Genomic DNA, 27973 nt, shown 5'->3' on the forward strand with positions numbered 1-27973 from the left:
GCCTTTCCACTGATAGCAGCAGGGCATAGTCCAAATTACACAAAGCATGACAACGTGTTGCTCTACCACTCCTTTACTGTATTATAGAGAAACTGGATGAAGAGTCGTCCACACTGTAGGCAAAGTCCAGTTCCTTTTGACTAATTAACAAAACATTTTCCAGAAGGCAGAGGAGGAATTTGCAGCTAGCTTCTTGCTAGAGTGATGATAGCGACTTACATAAGTTTCCATACGCTCCAAGAATCTTCTCTATCAAACCTTCTTCCCTTGTTCAAAAAGCACTTTGGAGAACCTCCCTTTGAAACCTCCCCAAAAAAACACGAAGCGGAAAGGGGAAATAAAACAGACAATCAAAGAGTAGAAGATGTTTATTTAAGTTCGGTTTTGAACCAGACAAAAATTTGGAGAGTTCAAAGATAATAGAGTCACCTCTATGTCAAGTAAGAAAAATAAAAAAATTAAAGGTTAAACTTACTTGGTTTGTTCACCACATTCAGTAGCAGTCAGAAATACAAATGTTGCAATCTGATACATCATTATAGGCTTTCACACAACGGATCAGAGTATCAGAAAAAGTAACTGAAAGGCAAATTTAGTAAGATTTGTCTTGCAGACATAACATCTTAATGTTTATGGTACAATACCATATTAACAAATACCTTCGACTGCAAAGGCAACCACAAAATTCCCCAAGGTCACAGTTGCCTAATGCAAACTTTATCAAAGCAATAATGAAAAATACCGGCTGAAAAATCCCTTGACTTTACAAATTTTGACATGATTCCAGAATGCGTCAAGGAAAAACTCTGATTATCTACAAGAAGTTGGATACTGATGGATATTAAAACAGACAATCATCAAGTGATGGAAAATAAATTATTAATAATACACTCCCCTCAAAAACCCCCAACAAACAAAAAAACACCACCACAATAAAAAAAAAAAACCAAGCCACAATAAAACCCCAACAAACAACCCCCCCACCCCCCACCCAAAAAAAACCCCAAAAACAACCAGTACTTCCTTTAATCAGAACACAAGGGGGGGAAAAAAGGATGTTTCCCTTTCTGCACTGGTTGACTTTAGAGCTGGAATTAATACACTTGGAAAAAAACCCCTCAATTATGTAAGGGTAGATAGTATAGCCGTAGGATAATTGTATTATTTTACTGTAAATCATGCCATTCAGTTTCAGGACTGCTACACAGGATGCATAATTCTTCTGCTTCTTTCTTTCCCCTAACCTTTCCTATTTATTCTAATGATAGGATTATTTGTGAAAAGAATGAATATACCACATTTCTGCTAAAAGGAAAAAAACCCTAAAGAATTAATCAGTAACTATGTAGATTGCATTTAACTCATAATTCATGGCAAGACTGCAGCGTGAATGCAAAGTTGTTCAACGTAAACCACCAAATAGTCTAAGAACTATTTATGCCAACTAATAACCAGTTAATATCTGAATGATCCAAAGGTGTCTTCCGCACTTGGAGAACATGAATGTTTGGCTGGCATACAGCTGATCTAGATCACTCATAATGGACAGCAAGCTCTTAAAAATGTTATCACAATGCATACTTTAATTACCAGGATGCCCTGTCACTCACACCCCAAATAGCTTGACACATCGGTAGGACCTGTATACTGCCTGAACTGGAAGACTTGACCAGCACTTTCCCAACTTACAGGCATGCTCCATGTAGCTGCAAATGGCAAACTTCATGTTCTTACACACAACTGCTGATTAAAGAAGCAGAATGCAATTTACCAATAATGCCTCAATATCATTCACTTCCAGCTAAAATTACATTTTGAAGGTTCTCAATTAAAAAAACCCAGCATAAATTGCATTGTGAAAGTGTCTCAATTTAATTCACAGACATATTTACCTTCTACATTCTCTGCAACAGCTGTTAACCATATTCTTTGGTAGGGTGCAAACAAAAACTCAGTCTCTGCTTTTGGGTCAGCCTCCTTACATTAGAGCAAACTTCCCCCTTCCTACATAACACATTGCAATCCAATTAGGATGTGTCACCACATTTTTCCTCTGATTACTCCGTTTGCAGAACCAAAAAACCTTCAGCAGCCAGTTTGCAGATCCTAATACCAATTTTTATCAGAATTTTATCCCCATATCTTCTTTGAGAGCGTTTTGAATATTTTCCTCATATTTTATACTTTTACAGAATTATTACTGAGTCATAATTTCCTTATAGCTTGTGTCTGTTGAATAATACATATGGTTCAATTAACTTAGTTATGGGATGACAGGACAGTTATAACATTCTCAATTATTTCATGACATCCTGATATAGGAAAACAAGTTACCATAATTTCCCTTGCTTCCAAAGATGTTTTTTTCCTATCACTTTCCCCCTCTCCTCCCACACTACTTCCCAAGCTCCAGTTAAAGAATAGCACCCTTACATGAATCAGGAATAAGAAATTTCACAACAGCCATAGGTCAAATTGTAATTACAAAATATACAGCTTTTCTGAAGATTTTTTCCAGAAATTTTTGAAGTAAATTCTGTTAATTAAACATAATTTCTTCACAGTTTTAATACCTATAAAATTACACTGCACTCTGCTTTTGCTGCTTGTCATTAATCAAACATACAGTACCAATTGCACAAGTAGGCTACATTTAAAGTTTAACAGCTGACTTTAACATCTGTTCACCTCTGATCAGCATAAATTAACAACAGAAATCTCCACATTATGCTGCTTCTGAAGTTTGTCTTCACTTCGCCCTAGAGCTTTTTCAACACTTGGTCTACTTAAGAAAACTGTTGCTTCTCACACTAAAAATCACAAATTACAATGGACACACATAAGCACACTTCACACGTAAGTGTTGAATGAGGTTCTGGCCTTTTCCTGGTGTCATGTTTAATAAAATCAGAACAACAGCATCATGATACCAGAATTGTATCTCTAATGCTTAACAGAATTTCTATTTGTACTCAGATTAGCCTTAAAAATACTCATATTTTCTATGCTATCAGGGGAAAAGAAACCAACCAAAAACCCCACACCAAAACCAATACTCCCATTAGCCCCGTCTCCAAACATGTAAGATTACAGAAAACCTCTAGCTAGGGTCAGTCTCATTTTATTTAATACAGATAATCTATATTTGAGCTAGCTGACCAGACTCCCTTTATCACCAAATGGAGAGAAAGAGGCACGTGGAGGGTCCAGTTCAGCTCATCCTACGACAGATCAGTCTAAAATAGGCCAATATGAATGAACCAGAAACTGTTACCAGTGTCTGCTGGCAAAAGAGAGTAGAAATGAGAAGCCTGAATGACATGTAGTTATGTAGGTTTGTACATCGTAGATATCTGAAGTCAGATCAGCTGAATAACCCTCCAGCATCTGTATTGAACTAAGGATGCTGAGATGTAAATCAGAGCCAAATAAACCACACTAAAAGATGACTGGAGTTTTGCTTCTGGAAGTGAGTGTGGAGTTTCAAACAGGCCCAGAACTTCACCTCATGACTGCATTCACCACATGAATCCTCACTTTCCTATTGGACTTAAATAGTGGAAATGGGTTTCTAGCCATTTTCTTCCCACCCTGTTGGAGCAGCCTGTCTTGAATGAATTGCTTATTTGCTATTATCTGCATCAATGGCCCATGTCAGAAACTTCTGTTGTGGGGTCTTCAATGCAATTATTCTAGTGGCAAATGATAATGAGAAGCAAAAAGAAGTATTTAGGAGAATGACCCAACTCACCCAAAGAAATAACAAACTCATCCAAAGAGGATTTAGACTGACTCCATTTGAAGAAATGACGGCATTTTTCATTGGTATTTATATCCTCAATAAAGCTATGATAAAAGTGCAGCCTTCAAGTACGGACATTCACACCCTCATATCATGCATACAGATTTGCAATTGTTTGTTCAGATGCTAATAAGGTATTTCAGGTTGAAAGTTTTTTGTCACGTCTAGTCAGTACTTCATATCTGAAGGACCAAGACATCCCAGTCATTTAAAAATTTACTCAAAGACAATGATGCATTTAATCAGTATAAAATAATTTTATATATATATATATACACATATTTGAAAGAACTTGTTCACGGCATTGGTTCCTTTTATGAGTCTCTAAATATTTTAAATGGCGAAGACCACAGCTAATGGCAGAGACATTTCCATATCTCATTTTCCTTTTGCCTGAACTTCGCAGAAGTCTTTTCCCTCTCAAATGTACTTAATTGTAAATTAGACTTTTTATTGTGATAATACAAATGTCCGGAAGAACATAGAAAGAAAATAAATTTCTAAACATTGTTCTATCTGAACTGAATTAAAAAAAAAAAAAGAATTATTTGTCAGTTCCATCTGTTGGTTACATGCTTTCACCATTCTGGACATAACTTTTTATTTCCTAGAGTAATCCATCACAGTGACATTTTGTCTTGGAGTGAAACATGAAAGCTTTAATGAAACCGTTCCATGGTTTTCAGCACATTGCAGGCTTACTAAAATTAAAGGCCCAGCTGGACATCCTGTGCTACACCCCCTTATGTGCAAGGGTTCAGTTTCAAGGACAACTTTGACACAAATACAACTTTATTTACATGAGGAAATTTTGATGGTCATGTGGTTTATTGAGTAAAATCACCTTATAAATTTTCCTATAACTCCATGATTGCTCAAATTGAGAACTCAAGATCTTTTCCTCACCTCTTTCTTTGAGGTTATACTAAACTGAGAGCTTAACAAGAAGTCAAACTAAAATTTATCGGTTTCTGAAGTATGCTTGTTTCCCCTTGGCTGGAAAAGTTACCTGGGGCTACTTTTCTGTATTGTGAAACACTGGGATGATTACTTCTTAACTTTGAAAAGTTCTAATAACAGGTTTAATTTCAATTGAGCCTATGAGAACAAACTGCAGAAAAATCATTTCAGAAACAATTTTTTCAAAGTATACAAGAGTAAATCCATATGCTGCTGAGATGAAGCACAATAAAGCATCATTCAGATAATCTATAGTTAAAATGATGGTGTATGACTTATGATTAAGCTTCATTACCTGCAGAGCAAGGGGCTTCCATCTCATATTTTTCAGTAAAGCTGGTGCTGAGGTAAGCATGCTCTGAGGTCGCTTTTTCAAAGTTAAGATAACACCACTCGGATCCTCTCGTAGTGCATTCACCAAATTTTTCAACTGCCACCCCACCTGGTAACCAGTAAAATCATTACAATAAAATTGAGGTACAGTATTCAATATGTAATGTTCCCTTTTTAAATAAGATTAGTAAAATAACATAATAGGAGTGTGTATATATATATTAAAGAAGGTTAACTCTACAAATGTAAAAAAAAACCTACTGCATAAAAATCATGTCAACTAAAATAATTATTATAATGCATTAAGATAGATATGCATCGTTTCAGGTTTTAGAATTAATAAACTAATGTTACTCCACTGTAAATGCACAATTAAATCTCAAAGTGTTTTGAAAATCAGCTCTGGCACATAGACTTTAGAGACTAGAAGGTTAAAAAGTCCTGGATTCTGCCCCCATAGTTCTATTCAAAATTGAGCATTTTATACTCCATGGTTACTATTTAAAGTCCACTAACCACATGTAGTCATACTACTTCTAGTCCTAGCAGCTCAAGCAAGAACAAACCAGTTCAGGAAAGTCTTCTACTCTTCACACTGCTATACAAATAAAATCAGAATCACAAGGCCTTTTTTTAAAAATAGCACTTCTTTCATGGTGATTTCAGAAACAAATACAGTAAATTAGTGACAGAAATGTAGTCTAGCCACTACTTGAGTGTTAGCCCAAAGTAAAATTTTCCTAATTGAATTACAGCATTTTGAAATATTCTAAAATTAAGAACCTGACTAGGATGGAAAGCAATGAGTCTATTTATAAACACAGGATAGAACTTTCTGAATCATTTACTTTGTATTTTTGAAAAAAGTACTTCAACTATTAAACCAGTACAACTCATGAATATGATTTTCAGTCTAAATAATCCCCAATTTAGGTATCTATCTTGAAATGCTTTAAGGTATTCAATCCCTGCATTTTCAAACTTGGCACCTTCAGGGGCAACACACAGAATCATACATCCACTGCAAATCTTGGACTGTAGACTTAGAAAATTATTATTTCTGTAAACTTGACAGCTTTTCTACCATATTCTCTCTCACCCCCCACTAAACAAAGAAGTAAATTTTCCTAATGTTTCATAATTTCTTGCTTTCACAACTTGTGCAAGAAGAATGTTAAGAAGAAAATTATCCAACTGAGAAGTGAAATTCTTATTGAAAAAACATCTAGACCTCTGAAGCGATAAGGTAACATCAACATAAAAAGGTTACGTTATGACTTGTCAATATATTGGGGGGAAAAAAAAATCAAATAGACAATGTAAACAAAGAGAATTCATGTGTTCCTTGCCATTGATATAGTGCAATATGACACACATATATATTTGTCACTCATATTTAAGCAAGATAATCACACATAGGTTGTTGCTATTTATTTTTTACTTTATTTGCTTAATATCACTCATTTGAGGAGCTGATACTCCCATACAAGCATGCCACCTAAGTCAACACTAGTGCTTACCAACAATTCTGAATCACAGACATGGTTCAAACCTCACCACTCTTCCTCAGCTTCTGTGAACCTACCTGTCCTGGTTTCACCACAGCAAAGTTCAGTGCTATCCAGGAGTCACTTCTACAGTAGTATTATTGTAAACAAAGAAACACAGTGGTGACAACATGCATCTTTATGGAATATTTTCCAGCTTCCACAGAAGCATGCTGGAATTCTTATTTTCAGTCCAGTGTACTAGGTATACGGTATTATACTTTGAATAAAATGAAACACAAAAATAATCAACTTCAGCTCAGTTTCCACATCCTGGTGAAGTCTCTATTTTGTTTCAACACTAACTCAACCAAGTCTCTAAGTTTTGTGTCTTAATATTAAAAATTTATAAAAAAATACCTTGCTGTTTTTACAATACTGTTCCTACTCAGTGAGACTTACACCACTGTTTAGACACAGTATATTCCCCAATGTCATCTTGTGCATATGTAAGGTTTCATTTGCTACTCAAAACAAGGAATTAAAGGCCCATAGTTCATGTAAGGTATCTGTGAACATAAGCTAGTGTACACTTTAGTTCCCTAATGTAACAACCGAAAACAGATTTCTGGAGAGGAATCCTTCTGCTGAGTAAAGTAGAGCCTTGAGGAGAACATGATGTGGCCGCAGTTATGGAATCAGGATATGAAATTCTTGCCATTAAAGATGGTAGGACACTGCATGCAAAAGATGTGTTTTAAAGCCATCTGTTTCTCACTGAAATAACCAGAGGAATTTAAATAAAATTGGGTGTTTTTTTGGTTATGCTAACAGACTTAAAACCATTTTAAATGCACTTCCATACTTTGCAGAGATAAACTGTATCATGTATTTCAACCTTGCCTCACATTGCAATAAATGGGAGATTATCTAGTCTCTTTAGGAGAGTTAGGGGGATTAAAGAAAAAAAAAAATTACTTCAAAGCACTAAATCTGATGTATTTAATTTAGAAGCTCATGAATATAAACAATTTAACTTAATTTTTCACGGGAAAATTCTGAGTTTAGTATAGATTTCAAATGGAGTTCTTCCTTTGCTTTTACTGAGTTCCCTGACAGGAGTTTTCTGACTGGTTCAGACAGTCCTTGGTTGCTTCTCATCTTTTGAACAGAAATTAATAAATTGGCCTAAGAGGAAGAAGACACGTAAGAGACTGTCAATAATAAATTGAAGAAAATTGATGTCCATGAAGGAGGTATGCTTTTCAATTCCTGCATAGTTTAGATCCCATCAAAATTCATATTTGACACAGACTAAACAGGAGCAATCTTATTTGAGGAGATCAGGTTGGAAAGAGGAAAAAACAATGAGTATACCTGGAACTCAAAACTGTTTTCCAGAAATCCACTTTAGTGACATGTAATCTACACTTTTTTTTAAACGAGATTTTAATTTATTCTCTCTAATCTCTCCTCAGGCTCTTCTCCTTCCACATTTACACCACAGTTCAGAATTCTCAACTTCTAATCATCAAGATTTTGGGTAGAACTTTCAAAGTCCCTACCATATCCTTCCTTCTGCCCATGTAGGAGCTGTAAGAAGAAAGTTTCCTTACTGGTTTGAAAATTCAATAGGTAAGTTAAAGGACCACATTAACAGACAACTTTACTTGTATTAAAAGAACCGGAGCAATTAATTTTTAAATTTATACTGACTATATAAATATATACAGCACTATACTGGCCAGATACCCATTTCTAAAGGCCAAGCAAGTTACTGTTGGTTGCTTTAAAATAAACTTACATTGTTAAACCAAGTGCCATCAACAAGCTGTAATCAGGAGAGGCCTCTTTAGCGGCAGCCTAAGTGCAGCATTGGGTTTTGCTGTACAGCGCCTGAATCGCTCCTGGCGAGGGCCTTGTGGGCTGGACGCCATGCAGAGGGTCCCCTGGGTAATACTGGGAACCCTGAGGCCAGGGTGCCCACTGCGTGGAAGCAGCAAGGGAAGGTGAGCATGGCGAGCAAAGATGGGGGAACTAGGGAAGAGGGAGAGGAGAGCGAGGAAGCACCAAAGGGGCAGTGCCCTGAGGGGTAGTGATGAGTTGTTTCTGCTAAGGAGATTACAGCACCTTTGCTGGATGAGTCTACTGCCAAGGTAAAGGAGGGATAGACAGGGTAGCCCACATCATTCCACCTAAGGCTGATACCCCAAGGCCAGATGAACAACGCTGCTGGGGGACAGAGCAAGAAAGGTCATCACAAACTCGAAGGGGAAGGCAATGATCCGCACCAGGAGAAGTGAGCCTGGGCAGGGTGCCTGCAACATCAGCATCAAGCCACCTCCAAATTTCTTATCTTATCCCCCCACTTCATGCCCAGAGCTTGTGGCCAGGCTTAGAGGCCTCACCAGCATGTTCCAGAGACACTTGGGACCCCCAAGGTTGCTTCTGCAGGGCAACACAGGCAGGTGGGAGCCCTGTACAGCTGTACACTGCTCTGACACATCCTCCTCATCTCCCCGCCTCTCCCCCTTGCCTCTCACTGGCTTATCCACCACCTGGAATACCCCAGCATCCACTACTCCACATCGCAGAAAGCTTTAGCAGGGGGTGCTGTTAGAGGTCTGCTCCCCCAGCTACCACCTGGGATAAGAAGGGTCTCCCCCAGGTAAAATAAGACATATTTTAAAGGACTCCAATGTTTCCTTGGCTTGCAGCAAGCACATCTGGATGACAATATTACAACGGCCTGAAATGGAACTTTTATTTTGAATTCCTACTCTAAACTGCCAAGAATTTTAACATTTAAAACAATTAAAAAGTTTCTCTTAAAGTTATGATATTTTTTCCCAGATGAATCTATTGCTCCCTTTTTGACAAGCTTGGAAAATTGGTAGTAATTTTTTTTTTTTTTTTTTTAAACCACAGCCGCATTCATGACAGTATTCCTAAACTCCTGTGCTCATTCAGGATTTCTGTGAGTACTGCTGTCAGAGAGGGGAGGAGGAGCTCTGTAAAATACTAACGTGCAGGCACCTCAAATGAAATTGGATGGACCTAAACCAAGTATTTTTAGGATGCTATAGGATTCAGTACTAAATAACCTACAGTCTGAAAAATTCGGCACATGTAACCTAAAGAAACTATGGAACAGCTGCATCATTTTAAAACCGTGCACAAATCTAATACACACTGAAACTGTATCATCTAGAGGGTAGGATTATAGTCAAATGATAAATGGAACAAGAGTCCATATTTTTACAGGTGTGTTCCTGTTCAAAGGGTCACCAGAGTCCCACAAAAGTTAAAGAGAGCTTTCAGCTTCCATGAAAAGAAAAGGTTGTGGGTTGTTTTGTTTGGGTTTTTGGGGGGTTTGGTTCCCCCCCCCCGCCCCCCAACCCAGTTACAGTAATTCTTTCCTGACTTGCAGATCTGTAAAAGGGGAAGTAGTAATAGCTTTACACTTTTGAGGAAAGTATTATTTTCTAGCTAAGAAAATATGCAAAAATCCACTCTAGTGTTTAATTTTAAAAAGTTACTGCAATGGGGAGATAATCAAAATTCTTATTATTTCAGTGTTGCCTGTTATAAGTGGCATGCAGCCAGAGCTCTTTGACTTATCAACCATTTCAAGCTTGAAGCTTTTACTCATTTTTCAACTAAAAACATAGAATTTCTAGGAGGAAAGTGTATTCACCTAAAGAAATTGGAATTTTTTTTTTTTTTTACAAACTTCCATATCTATCACCCATCTTGCATTTTATACAAAAAAATTAGTGCCTAAGGAAAAAAAAACCAAAAACCAACACCGCACTTCAAATCAGTGTCTGTCAAACCTATCACACTGTTAAGCAAGTCAGAATCTGACTAGAAACTATCTGGCATCATGGTGTTAAATTAACAGATTGATTTCCATGAACACTGGCCAGAAATGCGGATGGTCAGCTGGCAGCCCTACAAAACAAGTATGTTAGTAGCAAGAACCTCGTTCCCTCAGCTGCAGATGCCTGAAAAGGCTAAAAAACCAATGGAAGGCCATAGGTCTCCCGCCTCCAGAAAACATTACTCAGGGAGGAAACCACAGAAGGGTGTTTACAACATAGACTACCAGAGAGATGAAAGCTGTGTCTGTATGTGGTAGGAGAAGCAGTGTCAGGAGAGCAGCAGATGCCTTTCAGGGATTTATCCAGCTTCTTAAGCTAGCACAGTAATGAACATCCATGCTTACATAACAGTTTTCTCCCAAAGAGGAAAGGTTAATAATATTGAGATTGCATACACTGCAATTCTAATTAAAGAGTATCCTGGCTATATTATTTAAAAAAATGCAATTTTAGTCCAATGTTAAACTCAGTTCTGCGCATCCTCAGAATGTCACTGATCACACCACACAGTACTGTTGTCCAAAGTTACAACATCACAGTTTGTATGTAAAGTACATGGAAGAAAAATCACATTCTTTACTTGAGAAAACCCTGATGTTTCATTAAAACTTTCGCTTACTACCGCAAAACTATGAAATAAGTAATTTTTATATTTATTTTTGGCTATGTAAATTAAAGCTCACAATTAAGAGACTTTCCCGAAAATAAACTAAGTTAGGACCAAATTGAGAGCTGAATACAGAAGTTACTACCTCTCATTAAGCTGCTGTACCCACATTTCCCCACCAGAAAACATACCTGATCCAGAACATAACTTATGACTGATTTTGCTACCTTTCTCCTTATAGGCGTTTGCACAGCTGAGTTCCACCACGATTCATCAAACTTCACAAATGTTAGTAACATGACTAGAGAGCACCTCGGTATTGGAGACAAGCAACTGGTTTACCCATGGAGCAACTGAAACCAGAATTATCTAGTGACACAGAATCAGTTGAAGCTTGGACACTGTCTAATAGCAATGCGTACCTTTCACATTTCTCTGATACAACCAAACTTCAGTTCAGAGCTACCTCACTGTTTTGCTTTTGAGTCAGTGCTAGCAACATCCTAGAACAAATAAATGAGTATATTTGTTGGGAACAGCAAAGACTCCAACTTTATGGGTTTGATTATATCGGATTTAACAGATGTAAGGGCAGTGACGATGTACAATTTTTGAGAAAAAAGGGTCTCATTTCCCCATTTCAGGGTATGGCTCTAAAAAATGGGGTTGATTTCAGTTTGCTCAGTTTTGGTGAATTTTGAAGCACCCTCCCTCACCTGGGTACCTGCTCTACCCCCTAGTGACTGGCTGCCTCCAGCATGATGACTCTAAGACATCTCTCTCTTCAACCAGGAGTACAGATAACCACAAGAGACAAGTACTGGCAACTTAGAGGGCTTTCATCTAGCCCTCCCTCCACTTGAGGAACGTGGATCTTTGCATTCTTTAGCCACAGAGAGATTAAACTCAGTCTTTAAAAGCCTAGAGGAGTTTCTTGAGCACCAGAAAGTGCAAAAATTCAGGTTAAGGGCCTTCCCTGAAGGCAAAGCACTGTGATGATGGGAATACACAGAGCACGAAGCCCAGTCATCAGGTGCCTGAACTGGGAGCAGGGAAATGAAGGTTCTGGTCCCAATTCTCAGTGACCACTTCTTTGTGTAATATAAATGCAATACAAGCTACACACATACTGCAGGCAACAGGGTCTGAAAGCTGTGTTGTGATGAGCAGGCCCTATCCCTTCTTCAGCCAGGACACAGACATTAAACTATTATGAATAAAGGTGCTGCCACCAGACCCCTCGCTTGGCCTCATTTCCAGGAGCTTCTGGGGAATGTATGGAGAGCCCAGGGGCCTACCTCCACTTCAGTGGGGCTCCTGGCGAGGGACAGACCTCCACTGCCTGAGGAGAGACATTTCAGCATCTCTGGGTGGCCATAGTTCAGTGTTACAGAAACTTAAGTGCTGACAAATGTCTAAGTAGGCACCGAGAGTTGGAGGTAAGAGCTGAAGGCTTCTGCGGGATTTAGGCAGACTGGATCCCACCCCAGTTTCTCACAGATTAAGCTGCAGTATGGTGGGTGGCCTCAGACATCTTTGGGGGAAGGGAACAGCCAAGTTCTCCATAGTTCACACGCCATAAGGAACACGCTCCTCAGGAGTGACCCTGCAGTATTAACCCACCACAGCCACGTTTGCCTTACAGTAACTCATTTGTGCTGCTGTATGCTTACATCTCACAATGGGAATTTGAGGCATGTGTGTGTGCACTGCATATTCTCATATTTAAATTCTCACAATGGTTGTCCTGGAATTAAAATAAGAAATATATATAAACATACATGCATGCACACCTATATAAATAATTTTGTTTCAAATTAAATTTACATTATCACAACTTAATATTCGAGAACTATTTCAGTGAGAATTCCAACAATCTTTGACCTCCCTCTCTTTTCAATGTATAAATAGAGTTCCTGAGATCCCTATCTGCCCTACAGCTAAATGCTGCTGTCCTTGAAACAGATGTTTTTTGACACTGAATTCACATATTGAAAAACAATTAACATGTGTCTAAATAAATTGGAAAAAAAATCCTTAAAGGTGACTAATAATCAATGAAATTGGGGGTGGGGTAAAAAAAGCCTTTAATTGAGATGAAAACTTAGGTAGCATCACTTAGCTAAAAGAAGGACAGGGATGGGCAGTTAAAAGAAACTGTCGTAATAAAACAGTAGTTATTTACCCATGAGAGTTCTTTTCTTTTTTGTTCCATTTTACTGCTATTTAAAAAAGCAGCCATAGACTATATCCAACATTCAAACCACTGAGATGTTCTAGGCCAGTACTGAGGGTTTGTTTAATAAAAATTTACATATTCAGAGTACATCTACTCAAATCAGACATAGAATTTCCCTGCTTTAATTTTTCCTCTCTCATGACACAGCTTTAACTTGATTTTCTTACCATTTTGATCTACTTTTACAAAAACTATCACCATCTTACACTTCCTCACAATTACCTCCTAACTTCATCAGAATAAAATAATGAATTATGCAACTGATGATCAGGCTGGAACCCAAAGAGCAGCTGTGTCATTTACACAGCTGCTACCTGGACAAAGCACAGAGGCACTGAAAACTACTAAATCCTAACTCATATGTAGTGCAGGCTGTGCACAATTGTATTATCAGACAATTAATTTCCACAACTTTGAAGACATCTCCCCTTACTTTTTAACTCTTTTTCTACAGTGTACTTCAATTTTCATCAATCTCAGTTAAAAGGAAAATTATTAGCAGCAGAATTCCTGCCTTCCTTTCCAAATACATATACCTGAATTTACACTAACAGTAAACCTTTTAATTTGTTCTTGTGAGACAAAAGTAGTTGGATAATCTGTATTCTGTTCTATAAGCAAACACAGTTAACAATACAAAACTCAAATTCATAGAATCATTTAGGTTGGAAAGGACCTTTAAGATCATTGAGTCCAACCATTAACCCAGCACTGCCAACTCCACCACTAAACCATGTCCCTGAGCACCACAGAGTCTTATAAATACCTGCAGGGATGGTGGCTCAACCACTTCCCTCAGCAGCCCAGTGCCTGACAACCCTTTCAGGGAAGAAATTTTTCCTAATATCTAATTGAAACCTCCCCTGGTGCAACTTGAGGCCATTTCCTGTCACTTGGGAGAAAAGAACAGCTCCCACCTCTCTGCATCCTCCTTTCAGGCAGCTGTAGACAGTGATAAGGTCTCCCCTGAGCCTCCTCTTCTCCAGGCTAAACACCCCCAGCTCCCTCAGCTGCTCCTCACAGGACTTGTGCTCCAGACCCTTCCCCAGCTCTGTTGCCCTTATCTGGGAACACTCCAGCACCTCAGTGTCTTTCTTGCAGTGAGGGGCCCAAAAGTGAACACAGGATTTGAGGTGCGGCCTCATCAGTTCTAAGTCTACTTATTATCTGATATCTCGGCATAAAACATATGCTCTAATCATATGTTTCACACATCTCAGGCTAGGAAATTTTGAAGAATCATTTTAACTGCAGAATTTACATTATACTCACTACTGAGAACATATTGTTAAGATTGTAATTTAAATTGCCTGCACATACAAAATGTACCAAGATTAGTAGTCAGTAGCAAGTACTACGAGAGTATGAAAATAATTTTACCACAAAGTGTTTTGCACAAGTGTTTGACAGCACACTGTCTTTCAGTATTTGTTAGAAATATTAATATCATTTACAGCACCTCTTAGAGGGCTTTTTTTTAATATAAACACTATCATATAGTAAGAAAAGAAAAACAGAAAAACTGTACAAAATCAATTAATTAAAACGCATAGTCGGCCAGTAGGTTCTGTGCAGAAAGGTGAATTTAACAATTACATCACAAGAATACTCCACACAATAGTCATTTTTAGCAGACATCCTCAGGACTAGGGTTGTAAATATTGTATAAAAATACTTGAGTTAGCTACAGACTCGGTAACTTGGCTACCATCACTAGTGAAACTAAGGCGGCCTACACCAATAACATCTAAAGCAAAAGTCAACTGGTACTGCAACAGAATTCTTACTGCAATTACACTGATTCTAACAGAGACATTGATGCCTTCAGAGTCAGACCAGGTGCATATTCCCAAATGGTAGTCAGTGCTGTACAGGGCAGTCTATGTCAGCAGTTAGAACATATTTTTTTTTCCAGAGAAAAATAATGGAAGAACTTAATAGTCTGCTGAACGGTTATTCATATATGTTCATCTAATCACATGAGCAAACTACCAGGACTCAATGATAGCAGAGTTGCCCGTTGTGGGGTACAGCCAGGAAAGAATGAAATCTCTGTTTCTGAGTGAGCTGCGGGACACAGCAAATGTTGACAGGTGACCTAGACTGTAAACAGCTGGCAGATGATGCTTCTACAAATACAGCATATGGCCACTGAACCCACGTCTCATTCATAGGAGAGGATGGGCATCTCCTGTTGCAACAAATCCTTCTACTACTTCCTCAAAGGCCTCCTATAGTAATCTGAGCCTCTTGGAGCTTGACTGTTCCACAGCTCCATCGACAGCATACCAATCCCACAGATGAGGTTTAGAGAGACCAGTGTATATTCATCAAGTACTGTATTGCACCATAACTGCAGCAGGGAGTTGGGATCTCTGGAGCAGAGATCGAAGAGCACACTGAAAGTGGGATGTTGGTGCCCAGGTCACAGGATCAAACCTGCTACTCACAACGTCCTTGGGAGTAATGAGCAATTTCCACTATCACATGTGACTTATAACCCTGCCAGTGTTCCTTTTCCATTTTGGGGCACAGTCAACCAGGTTTAATGCTTTCAGCTAAGCCAGGCAGGTTGACTTTAAAATAAGGTAGAAGTGCTCATATAGTTAAACTCTGTATCATCTAGGAGACAGGTAACTGCTGGAAGGCAGCAAGCATAGCCTGGCTTTTTGCTGCAGCTGAACGAATTCCACTGGCTGGGGACACAGGTGTGTAGTTAAGCGTGAAAATTTCATGTGGAATGAATAAAGGGAAATTATTTAAAGTTTGGCAGAAACACGAAGCAGCCCTGGGCTGGCCAAGCTGATGCTGTTCTAACACAGATGCGACAACGGCTTGTTTGTTAGCCCATTTCTTGTGCCCGTTAGAAGTGCAAGTGGATGCCCACACTGGCACAGCATGCAATTTACATAAAAATGAGCCTGTGCACATCCAGGCGGTGTGCATCTCACACAGCAACTCCAAGCAAGCCCGAGGAATCAATGGAAAACACATTCATTGGACAAGAGCATCCAGGATTTGTGCTGCAGAACTGGCAGAGAAGTTCTTGCCTATTCAAACCCTACCAATCCAAAACCAAGCGTGGGGCAGTTCACACAGCAGAGATACTTTATTCTCGGTGCTGCTGTCAGTGACCTCCATCAGTTTTATTCTCCCAAATATTTACATCATTGTGGAAAGCTAAAATGAATTCCATCTACATACACACACATTTCCCAACTCCTTAAAAGACTAACTCCTACTTCCTCTTCAGAGTACCTGAGAAGGCTTCCTCCCTGGAGAATATTTCTTGGAAAGCACAACATAATTCATCTGCATTTGTCAAATTTGTCAAGTTGTTTCTCTTTTTCATTTATACTCCTGTAAAAACATTTGCACTCATTATGGGGAAACAAAAGATCATCTTTCCTCACACATTCCATTTCTGCAATATCACACTTCCCTGACATATGGGATATAAAATGTATTTCTGTGTGTATTTGCACATCTATGTAGAAAAGAGATCATAAATAACACCATATAATCTCAACACAAACTCCACGTCAAAGGGAATTGCAAATTCACACGAAGATTTTTCCTTTTCAAGGGATACAAACATAAACAAAAGAACAAATCAGTTCCTTTATTTGTATTACACAATACTTATGGAGACTGTAAAGAAAGAATAAAAAATTGAGCTGAAATTTTGAGAAGGAATTGGAGAACAGGCTACATTTCCCAAAATCAAAGTACAGTCCTCATATCCTGACAAACTACAGAGAATTAAGGACAGAGCACTTCAGAGAACAAGGTTACTTCTGTAAGACTTTCATTTACATTTCTGAACAGACCCAAAAAGCTGTTAGATGTAAATACCACCTAAAAATTAAATATTTGTGTTATCATTTATCAAACCATTATAAACAGAGGAAGACCAAGGATTTGGAAAGGTTTGGGAGCTATTACTCTATGTCCTCCTCCATAAACGCACATGCATGATAGCAACAGTAGGAAGCTGAGCATGAGGCATATTTCCTTGGAACTTTTATGATCTTGCTTCAGTGTTCCACTGTTCAAGTCAAGCATCATAAGAGAATACAAATGTTATTTTAAATTAAAATCTAGCTTGGATCTGAAAAACGTCCTGCTAAACTGGATTCAGAAAAACTGAATACACGTCAATTTTCTACTTACAGGTATTTTGGTTTGGTTTCCCCAGAATAAGACGATATCTACTGCAAACTCCATTTTGGATGCATACACTCCAGAAATTAATGTGCACCCCAAAGTTCAGCATCCCTATCAACTGGAATTTGCCAGCTCCCCCCAAACACGGAGAGGTTCTTATAGAAGTTGAACTCTTCTCACTAATTGTACAGTGAATCGTAAGAATCCCATTCCTTTTTCTAAGCAAAGATTAAGCTAGGGTATGGATCTAGAAAGGTATCATACCCTTAAGTGTTTACCCTTGTAGAACAGCAAGGTATGGTCTTGTAAATTTGTCCACTGTGTTTTGGAGGAATTTTGGCAGAATCTCCTCAGAGTTTTTGCACAAAAAGAATTCCAGTAAATAATTTCTGTAGACTTGGCTTGACCCAAATGAGCCCACAGTATGGAGCATGCCACATAAAAGCTCAGTGTTATCTACATACTATATGATTCTGAAAAATCATATTTCAGCTGTAACTAATAGGTATTAAGGACATTAAACATATGAGCTTCTACATGAAAGAGATCAATAACTGACTGTATTCACTTATTTTTTTCCAAACTAAACATATCTTTCCATCATTACTTTTACAGGTGTTCTGATAAGTTTTAGCTGATGAACACAAATTTTGGGAATCGACATGTCATATGTCATACTTGTGTTAAATCCTTAAGTCATATCATACTTGTATTAGAAGTATATACAATGTGCCAAAAATGCCTAAAAAGTAATCTATGCATAGCAGATTGCAGAAGAATAACCTGCTATTCAAGAGTCCTACATCATCCTGAGTCTATACCTCCCTGTTGAAGTATTTTCTCTACAGTTTTATCAGTGATGCAGCCAGAAAGAGTGCTGTGAGCAATTATAATTCATGTAAGCAATAATATTGTTTCCTGCACTTTCAGTTGGTTAAAAGGAGGACTGTCTTGAGGCAAAATACACTCGAATTATATGTGGGCAGAAACATAAGCACTGCAGAACAGTTCAAATTCTGAGTTGTCTGAATGACTTTTTTGTTTGTTTACATTGGAAATATTTTAGACAGACAAGCTTTTAGAGGAGATTAACGATGGAATTTACAGGGAAGTTTAAGGGAAAACAGTGGCTAAATCCTTTGAATTTTAATGGATGTGTCACGCCGTTTAGTTACAGAGCTGTTTAAAAAAAATTCTATTCTGTAAGGCAAAACTGACACAGAAGATTCACATAGCTATCCAATTTCAATAAACCACAATTTAAAGCACAATATTCTGAACATAACTTTTTGCTGTCTTTAAGTTTAATCTTACTAATTTTTTATTTTAAAAATTCAGAAGATATTTGCATTTCAGACATTCTGCCAGCAACAAGTGGAATACATCCTGTTGCATGTGTTTTCTATCAACAGAGCAAAAGATCAGGGCAATTACTTGAAATAACTTTGATTTCACTGCCAAAAGAAACACTGTGAAGATTAAGCATCACTACAAGAAAACAGAGGATGGCAATAAAGAATTTAAAACTATATGACACCCAGTACTAGGGCATGTATAATGAAAAAATAATAGAAATCAGTTAACTATTTTCCTACTTTGTCATTCTGCTTATTTGAAAGCCAGTGGGCTTTCAGAGAAAACAGGTTTTTCATAATTATTAAAATGCGACTTTTGTAAAAGTGTTAGGACACAAGTTGGATTTTTAAAATAATTGTGTGGAACTTCTCTTCCCCATATTTTCAGTCATTCTTTGAAATATTATAGTACTGAAAGCCAGGTATTAGCTTCCTTTAGACAAAGTACGCTGAAATAACTGAAGAAAACACAGAAAAAAGTTTTAAATCTAAACCAAATTTTAAACCTAGATTTTTTTTTTAGATTTTGATTATCCAATTGCAAGACATCACCCAAATAACAGTTACATGTGAACAATACTTCCCTACAGTCTCAGAGTTTGATCTTAAAAAAAATTTAGTCATAGTTATTTCTATAGTCAACATGAGCGATGATGTATGATAAGTTACAAGAAGCAAGTTGAAAAACAAGTTGAAAGTACTGTGTTTTCAAGTACTGACCAGTATATGAAGCGGGGTGGGGGTGGGGAAATCAATAAAAAGAAAAGACAAAATGTAATATCTTCAGAATCACTTGTCTCTGAAGTCAGAATCCCTGTAAGTAAGAATACTTCTTCTCTCCAGAAAAACAGATTCCTAGAACTGGACAGTAATTTCCTTATGACAGGGCCCACAGTACAAAAGAACTGACTTAGATTATTCCCAAAAGAAATAAAAAGATTAATAAAATGCTGCAATACCTATAGAAAAGTGGGAAAATTAATTAGGTGCACCTTTGTAGAGGTAACATGGATAAAGAAATCACATTTCTAAGAGAATGCTAGCTGACTCTCACTGTGGAAAGGTGACATTAAAATAGAAGGAAGTTACTTGTATACAGTATCAAAGAAGCAAATTATTTTAATTATATTGTTGATACAAAAAAGCAAAAGCATTTATGTGTGATTTAGTCTACTACTATATGTATTCTCTACACCAAATGTTACTGCTAAAAATTAAATTTTATCTTATCTCCCTATTGTCATTTTTCCAAGAATTACCATCAACCCTCTTTTCTGTACATCTTAAAATACCTAGCTTCAGTGATGCAAACCAAAACACTACATCCAAAATTCCATCCAATTAGGTAAAAAAGCTCATCTTAAGGCTTGTCAAAACGTTTTTATTAGTGTTATGAGTAAGAATCTGATCTTTCCATCAAATAAATGTTGTGCAAAATGTGCCAAGAAAACTAGAATAAATACCCAGTTGATTGGAAATTTTCAAGCTGAAAAGGCATCTTTGCTATATAACAGCATCAGAATTTGTTGGAAAAACTAGATAGCAAAAGGGCTGAATGCTTGTTGATATGCTTCTTCACATGTGTATATGTTTTGATAGCCAAAATAATAAAGTTTAGATTTTTTTTCATATTAAATTGAAGTCATAAGCTTTCTTAGTGCAGAAAAATAAGAAATTAGTCATCAGCTGTACATGTAAGTAAATAATCATGGGATACAATGCTTACGAAGAACCTATATGGCCCAAAAAGTATTAAAATTCACCCTGATCTGCTTAGATTTATCAAATTACATCACCTAGCTCAAAAGATAGCTTCTCATCAGTTGACTTCCACACATGTACAGTATATTTGATATCAGACTAAGCTGGAGGGTATACTGAAATATTACACTAATTTGTGCAGAGGAGTTGACATGATGTACAATGTCCTACAGCTAGAACTGGAACCCCATGGGTAATGACAAAACACATTTAACAAGTGACTTCTATATTAATAATGGTGATCTAGGATATTTTTTTTGTCAGTTAAATTGTTTGCAAGGACACAGGTAATTAAAGCCACATATTGACTGTCGTTACTATTAAAGAAACCTTATTATTTCAGAACAAGAATAGTTGTTTCCCATACTGACAGTCTGCTCTTTCTGTTACCAAGCCTTATCTTAGATAAGGTAATTTTATTTTAATAGTTCACCAATCCTAAATAAAATCACCAGGAACTAACACGCATCTGTTCACACATGGAACAATTTGCATGGTATTAGTTTTCTTGTCTATTATATCCAAAAGATTTGTTTCATCTTAACTTCCCAGGTTTAAAAGATCTGTATTTAACTTAAGCCAAACACCCTACGCACACCATGGGAATTTGTGCTTTTGTTCTCAAAACCCATGTTCTACACATTGCAGTAGGTTTGGAAAGTAGTAAGTTTTCCAGCTTCCAGGAATTAATCTTGATCTTAAACCTACAAGGTCACAACAGTTCCAACTCCCTGCATCCCTTTGACCCAAACCTTCAAATACACTGAACTCAAGTTTATTAATAGAGCATGGGTAAGCAGAAAACACCCTAACGTATCTCCCAAGATACAGCTATTTATCCTAACTCGATACATCCAATAATACCCAGAGGATGACGGCTTAGCTTAACAACTATGTGATTTCAGAAGACAAGAGGAAAATTTAGATGATAGAATAAATGATTTATAAAAACACATTTTTCTACACATTTCTTCTCTACACATGCTGATGTGCCATGACACCTCTATCTCCAATTGACACAGAACATATTTATACATACCACAGTTTGGTGGTTAACTTGAATCACTTCATCCCCAGCATGGATTTTCTTGCACCGATCTGCAGGTGACTGAATTTAAAATAAAAGAGATGATAAAGAATACAGTTCTTACTGATCATCATCTCTCTTTCAGCAGTATGATTGCTAAACTATGTAAATCAGGCTAGACTGATAATTACATTCTACTGTGAAATAAGGAATTAAAGAAATATTGAGTAAATCAATTCATTGTTGTTGGAGAAAAAGAATCTGTACCATTGTACCAATACAATCAAATGTTAAAAAAGAATTTTTTTATTAAAGGGTAACCAAGCCCTAACAATTTCTTTTTAATTTCATCTTGCCACAAGAGTGCTTTAATCTGCCTGCTATCTCTTAAGCCTTAAAAGCCAATGTTTGACTGAATTTTGAACCTATTGAGACTAATTGGCAATCCTTCGTAAATAAATTTCACAACTTTATCTTTATATTCTACAATGTTTCAATATGTTGAAGAGAACTTCAGTAAATTACTGTTCTTAAAGAGTACACAAGGAGGGAGGATTAGGTTAGGTACCAGTTAGGAAGATCATATAAATTACATGGTAACTTAGTTGCTGGGCCATTATTAGGGTGAAATGCAAGCAACATCAAAATCCTACAAAAGACATTTTCAAAAAACAAAGAAGTTTTGTTCTTTGCTTTTGTCTCAAAACCAAACAAAAAACCCACACCCACAAACAAAAAACCAACCCCAAACCCCACACTTCAACAATAACAAGAAAAAAAATCCAAACTAAAGCCCCTCCCCCCCCCCATAAAATCACACTACCCCACCCAAACATTCCCTTCCTCTGTCTTCTGTATTTGCAATAGACCAACTGTTTTCTGAGGGAAATACCCCTATGTTTAGAAGAAAGTAAGTTCCTTCACCTTTTCATAGAGTGACAACACTTTGATTTTTCTCTCAATACTGTGTCGGGCAGCCTATGAAAGCATTTAATCAACTTAAATGTAAAAGGTGATGCTGACAGTTTGAAATAACCGAAGTTGCTCAGGAGTATGTTTCTGAAAATCTGATATGAATTTTACAGAAAGGAATGAAACTAAATTCATTTTCAGGTGAGATAAGAGGTCCTCTATAGAATATGCTGCGGGCCTGGAATGTGCACTTTTTTCAATAATCTATGCACTATGTTCCCATTCAAAATATATGTCCCCTATTGATGCCATGACTTTCTAGTACAATTGCATGTAAATCATGGCCTAAGTTAAGGGCAGTGTTTAAATGGAAGATATCCAAGAGAAACAAGAGGCTGAAAGAAGGGTCACTCATAACAGTCCTAGGAGACATTGCACAGAACATCCTAAATCAAGCTGGGCTAGTAAAACTGTAATTTTACTTACATAAAAAACAGCCGCCTTGACTTTCTGGCACTACTTCAGCATTAAAGGTGTTGGCTGAGTGACTTGGAGAAAAATTTTAACACTGGTGATTATGTTCTAATGATCTGTCTTCCACCTGCCATTTTGCTACTCACACTTACTCATTCATACCTCCAACCATCTTTATATTTGTAGTCTTCCTATGTAATACTGCTATTTCTGCTCAGATGTAGTTACTCTTAAAGACTTTCAATACATCAATGCAAGTGAATCTCGTGTCATTACCCTTGAACTCTACAAGACTTGTATTATAATACAAGATTTCTCTTGTATTGACTTCAGACCTACAGCTTAAATCTTGACAAAACAGATTTTTTTGGTGGCAGTTTGCCAAGCCAGTAAAATATGGTCTGAGAATCTTCAAATTGGAAAAGTCTACTTTTAAAAAAAAAAAAATCATTGCAGTTATGCCTCGAACACACTGCAAGGTGAGGTAAAAATCATTTATAAAGGCTGTGGTCTTATGAAGAGGTTGCAACTCTTGTTCCTTACTGCTTTTTCCTCCCAAGTAAAGAATACAGACCTTGCTGGAAAGAGATGGTAACTTATCATCATTTAAGGCAGAGAATTGATAAGCTCTTTCTATTTTTAGATGCATATGCTGATCATTAAGCAAAAGATCCATTCATGAAGTCCTACTAGGAGTTGCAATGTGCGTCATATTGCAGCTGTATCTTCATTAGCTGGTCATTCAGAACCACAGATGGAAATACCTGTCACTGAGGCTCACACATCAATATCATACACAAGTTATTCAGAACATGCTTAGGATTTATTCTTCAGAATAGATTTAGTTTTGTCTTTTAGGCTAAATGTTGTCTTTGTCCCATTCCCCCAGCATATACACACTGTATGAAAGACCAGTTTAGAGCCCTGGAGCAAATTCTTTGCATGCCCAGAGTGGAGGCTTGGGTGTTATTTCTTTTGAAAGGCCTTTCTTTCCCGAGATCTAAGGGAGACCCACAAAGTCAACCAGTGCACAGTAAGTGGGGACACTGGGAGCATCCCCTTCAAACTTACACGCCTGCTGGAGATGTACTGCATGCTATGACTTTAGCAAATACTCTTTTCTATTGGAAAACCAAATTACAAAATTGTCTTATTTGAGGAATACATTTGTCTTGTGAATTAAAAGACTTTCTCCAACATGGTCTGCAGGGGCTACTCAATAAGAAAGCTGTAATCTCTTGCTGGACGAACACACCCTTTAGATGTGTTACTTCCAAACAAAAAACAGAAGAAATGAACCAGAAAGCTCAGCTTGCGCTAATGCTACAGGACCACCACAGAGAAGCTCCTGTGGGGCAGTGACCTATGAGGAACCCTACTCTCCCACAATTCAAGTTTGAGAGCTCAGCTGCTTTGAACTGCAGGACTGATGTGCTGGGAGAGATGACACCTAATGCTGAACAGCAAGATGCAGACTCTAATGGGCTTTGTGGCTGGGCATCAAACATCTCAAATGGCAAACACAAAAAGCAGAACTGTGGTTACAAAAACTACTCTGTTACATTAATGTGGCTAGCACTGCCCGGCTACTGTGTTTATTAAAACGATAAGTGCTTCTCTGTGATCTTTCAGGAAAGTGTCAGACAAAAAGTCTGCCAATGTATCACTTGGAGGAACAGAACTGGAAAGAGAAAGCCCAAGAAATGTTGTTCAAAGGGAAGAGAATTTGGATTCTTACTGTTTCCTAGAAGTTAAATTGTATCACAAATAGCAAACATGTCAACATCAACAGGTCAGGTCACATGCACTATCATGACCGTGCTCTGGGAATGTTGCTTAGAAGTTTCTCCTCCAACCCCATCAGAATTATGCCTTCTGTTTTGGTTGTTGTTGAAGGAAGCAGCTAGCAACTGCATGCTTAAAAAGCAGGAGACACCTTACTTCTTCTAGTGTTACTCATTTTCACAAACGTTTTAACACTCAACAGCTTTTTCCCTAGGGAGTGGACTGCAGTTTCTTGATCTGCTGTGAGCACCTCCAGGGTGAGTGAAAGAGTCACTAAGGACAGCAGAAAAGTCATCACGACTCAAGCTTCTTGATGTGGCTTTAAATTATATTCATGAATCACAAAAGATAAGAGTTTTGAGGGAATGCATTAAGATTTTATTTTTATCTTTGCCCCTGGGAAATTAAATCTAATATTAGCAAGGCATGGAGAAAAATGGTTCCTTTTTTAATCTTAGAGAAATTCCACTATAAACCCCATACTCTTTGATATATTTTCTAGATTAAGATCAACAATGGTTCTGTTGTTTTTGTTTAGTTTTGCTAATATCACTAATGATATCTGTAGATGTAGCTCTGACTCCCTAGAATTTTGATTTCAAGGTTAAATTCCTTATGTTTTCATTATTCTGAGACATGTGGCATTCAAACAAGTTCTACAACAAATATTATCTATCATGTATAACCCATGGATATCCTGCCTGCAGCAGAAGAAAAGAGAAAGAAAAAAGGCTATCAGATTGCAGCTCTTATGAAGGGATGAAAACAATATTCCTATTTCACTGAGGTGTTGACAGAACCTTACTGCAGATCAGATGCAGCACCTGCAAATACCATGTACGTAGTTTGCAATTTCCACAGCATGACACAGTAGCAGGATAAAACAAACGTTTCTGACAGCTTCATTTTGAGAAAATGCCATCAAAATCCTTGAAAGTAATTGCCTGAAGTGTTATGGAACAGTTCAGTGTTGTTTAGTTCATGTTCCATTTCCACTGACAATTAAGGGTAGAAGCTTTTACCCCCAAGATCACTTTGCTCACTTCCTAACAGACAACTCTAAATATGGTGTAGAAGGAAAGGATGCTGTATTTCATAGTCATTTGAAAAGTAGTCTATTATGTTTTACTTGCTGTTTAATATCTTCAGTGAGAATTAGTACACCAGTAATCTGTTCCTTTCTATAGGCATTACTCAGAAGTTCATGCAGAAATATATGGTTATTTATAAATGTGAAGGGATGTCCTCATTTCCATGCATTTTTTTGTTACAAAATAAAGGTTGATAGATGGAAAATATAAAAGCTGTTTCTCTAATACTGCAGCAAACTCCAGCATATCAGCCTCCACATAAGAAAGACATTTATCTTTCATTCACAGAGCAAGGGAACTCCAAGACAGCTGCTTCTTATCTTGATCAACTGCAGCATTTGAGGCGTCTTGCAAGAGCAAATCAAAACAGATTGTCCTCATCCTCAGCTGGGAACAACTCTTTCAATTCTGAGGTAAAGAAGCACAAGCATTTCTGCTGTCCAACATGCTATTGGTCCTCAACAGCCAACTAGCACACTTTTGCAAGCAAAATGTAGTCTATAGCAAAGGGGAAAGCATAAACCACAGGTAAGGTCAAAAAGGCTCCCAGGCCTCAACATACAGTGTTAACAATACTTACATTTTCTGTTGTTCCAGTAATTACATGGAGACCATCATATGTTGATTTAATGTACATACCCTAAGAAAAAGACATCATGGGAAAGAATTTTTAAAGTGTTTCACAAACCATCACCATCTAAATATAACTTGCATATCTCTAAAAGAAAATCCTTTTTTTTTTTTTCCCCCTTCCAGATTTGTGGACTTTTAATATAGGCCATAAGGCATTTGTCTCTGGACAGGAAAGTGCTTTTTGGAACACTTAGAGAACAACAGCCCAAATGATTCTGGCCCTAAATAACAATAGCAAACTAAAACTTTCACCACAGTCACCTCCATAAATACACCATTTTTTTCCATACACTCCTTCAACTACAAATCTAATACCACCTGATTACAAAAAAACAACCCCAGAATTACAAATTGCCTTAGTATGATCAATATTTCCATTCTAGTTTGGAAGCTACAGAAGGCTTTAAAAGAACTGGAGTCTCTGGTACGCAATGCTGCAAACGTACCTTTCACACCAATAACCCATGCTCTGAAATGTGCCTGCAAAACAGCTCTGAGACTTTCTGGTAGCCTCACTCATCTCAGTGAACAGATCAGCTATAAAACTCCATGATGAAAATTTAAACGTCAACTTTGTTAGCTATCCCACTTTTTTCAAAAATATACGGAAAAGGAGGGATAGCTTATGAACAGTCAGGAGTTCCCACATGGGTAGTTTGAGACAGTGCCTCAAATCTCTTTTTCATCAATCCATAATTCAAACATTTTAACAGCATCCACTAAGACGAGTGAAGGAAAAAAGAAAGATAACTGGCATACACTGAGTATCCAGTATCCTCTAATGAATCTCCCCCATTGGTTTACAGAACACAGATAGATACTGAGCATTTGAGTAAGCATTCTCTCGATAAACTCTGTTTTCTCCTTTTAATCAGAGTTCCACAAAGAAGTCCATTCCTAGCTGAGGAACAGGGTGCAGTGACTGGCAGTGAGGTATGGTAAAGTGGCAAAGTCGACATATCAGGTTGGAGAAATCTAATAGTGGAAATGAGGAAGTACTCCCTGCTTAACAAAGTGGATGATATCCCCAGTAAAAAAACGGGGACTGAGATTCTCAGGAGAGGGGGGGAGTAAAAACTAAACTCCCATTTTGCTCTGCACAATACGTAGCAGTAATGACATTAAATCCAGTTGTCATGCTGGGCTGCCATAACTAGAACAGAACAAAGCAAGAATCTGCTCATTACTACACATATAAAAGCCCCTAGCACCATTCTTGAACTTCCAGCTCCTCTATGCAACTTCAGCAATTTCTCCATTGATTGGCTCCATGCACATAGTTTCCTGCTTAACTCAGTTATCTCAAATATAGAATGGCAATTTCTCATACATTTATCCTCACAACACCCCTGTGAGGTAGGGAAACACTAATATACACACATTTTAACATCTAACATATTTGTCAGTGACATGGACTGCGCACTCTCAGCCAGTTTGCCAACAACACCAATCTGTG

The 27973-nt window shown here is 37.5% G+C and overlaps 1 protein-coding gene across 1 annotated transcript in view; it reads right to left on the reverse strand.

Moving 5' to 3' along the window:
* CNKSR2 (connector enhancer of kinase suppressor of Ras 2) overlaps window positions 1-26524 on the reverse strand; it is a gene marked incomplete at its 5' end in the record, with an annotated part of 119566 nt that extends 93042 nt beyond the window's left edge. Inside the window, 3 exons of the mRNA XM_010151718.1 lie at window positions 5058-5204; window positions 21635-21703; window positions 26465-26524. Of these exons, the coding sequence (XP_010150020.1) occupies window positions 5058-5204; window positions 21635-21703; window positions 26465-26524 (276 nt within the window). The remainder of the gene's footprint in view (window positions 1-5057; window positions 5205-21634; window positions 21704-26464) is intronic.
* Window positions 26525-27973: the final 1449 nt, after the last annotated feature.

This window comes from Eurypyga helias, unplaced genomic scaffold (genome assembly GCF_000690775.1).
Source record: "Eurypyga helias isolate BGI_N326 unplaced genomic scaffold, ASM69077v1 scaffold2990, whole genome shotgun sequence".
In the NCBI taxonomy this organism is placed as follows: Eukaryota; Metazoa; Chordata; class Aves; order Eurypygiformes; family Eurypygidae; genus Eurypyga; species Eurypyga helias.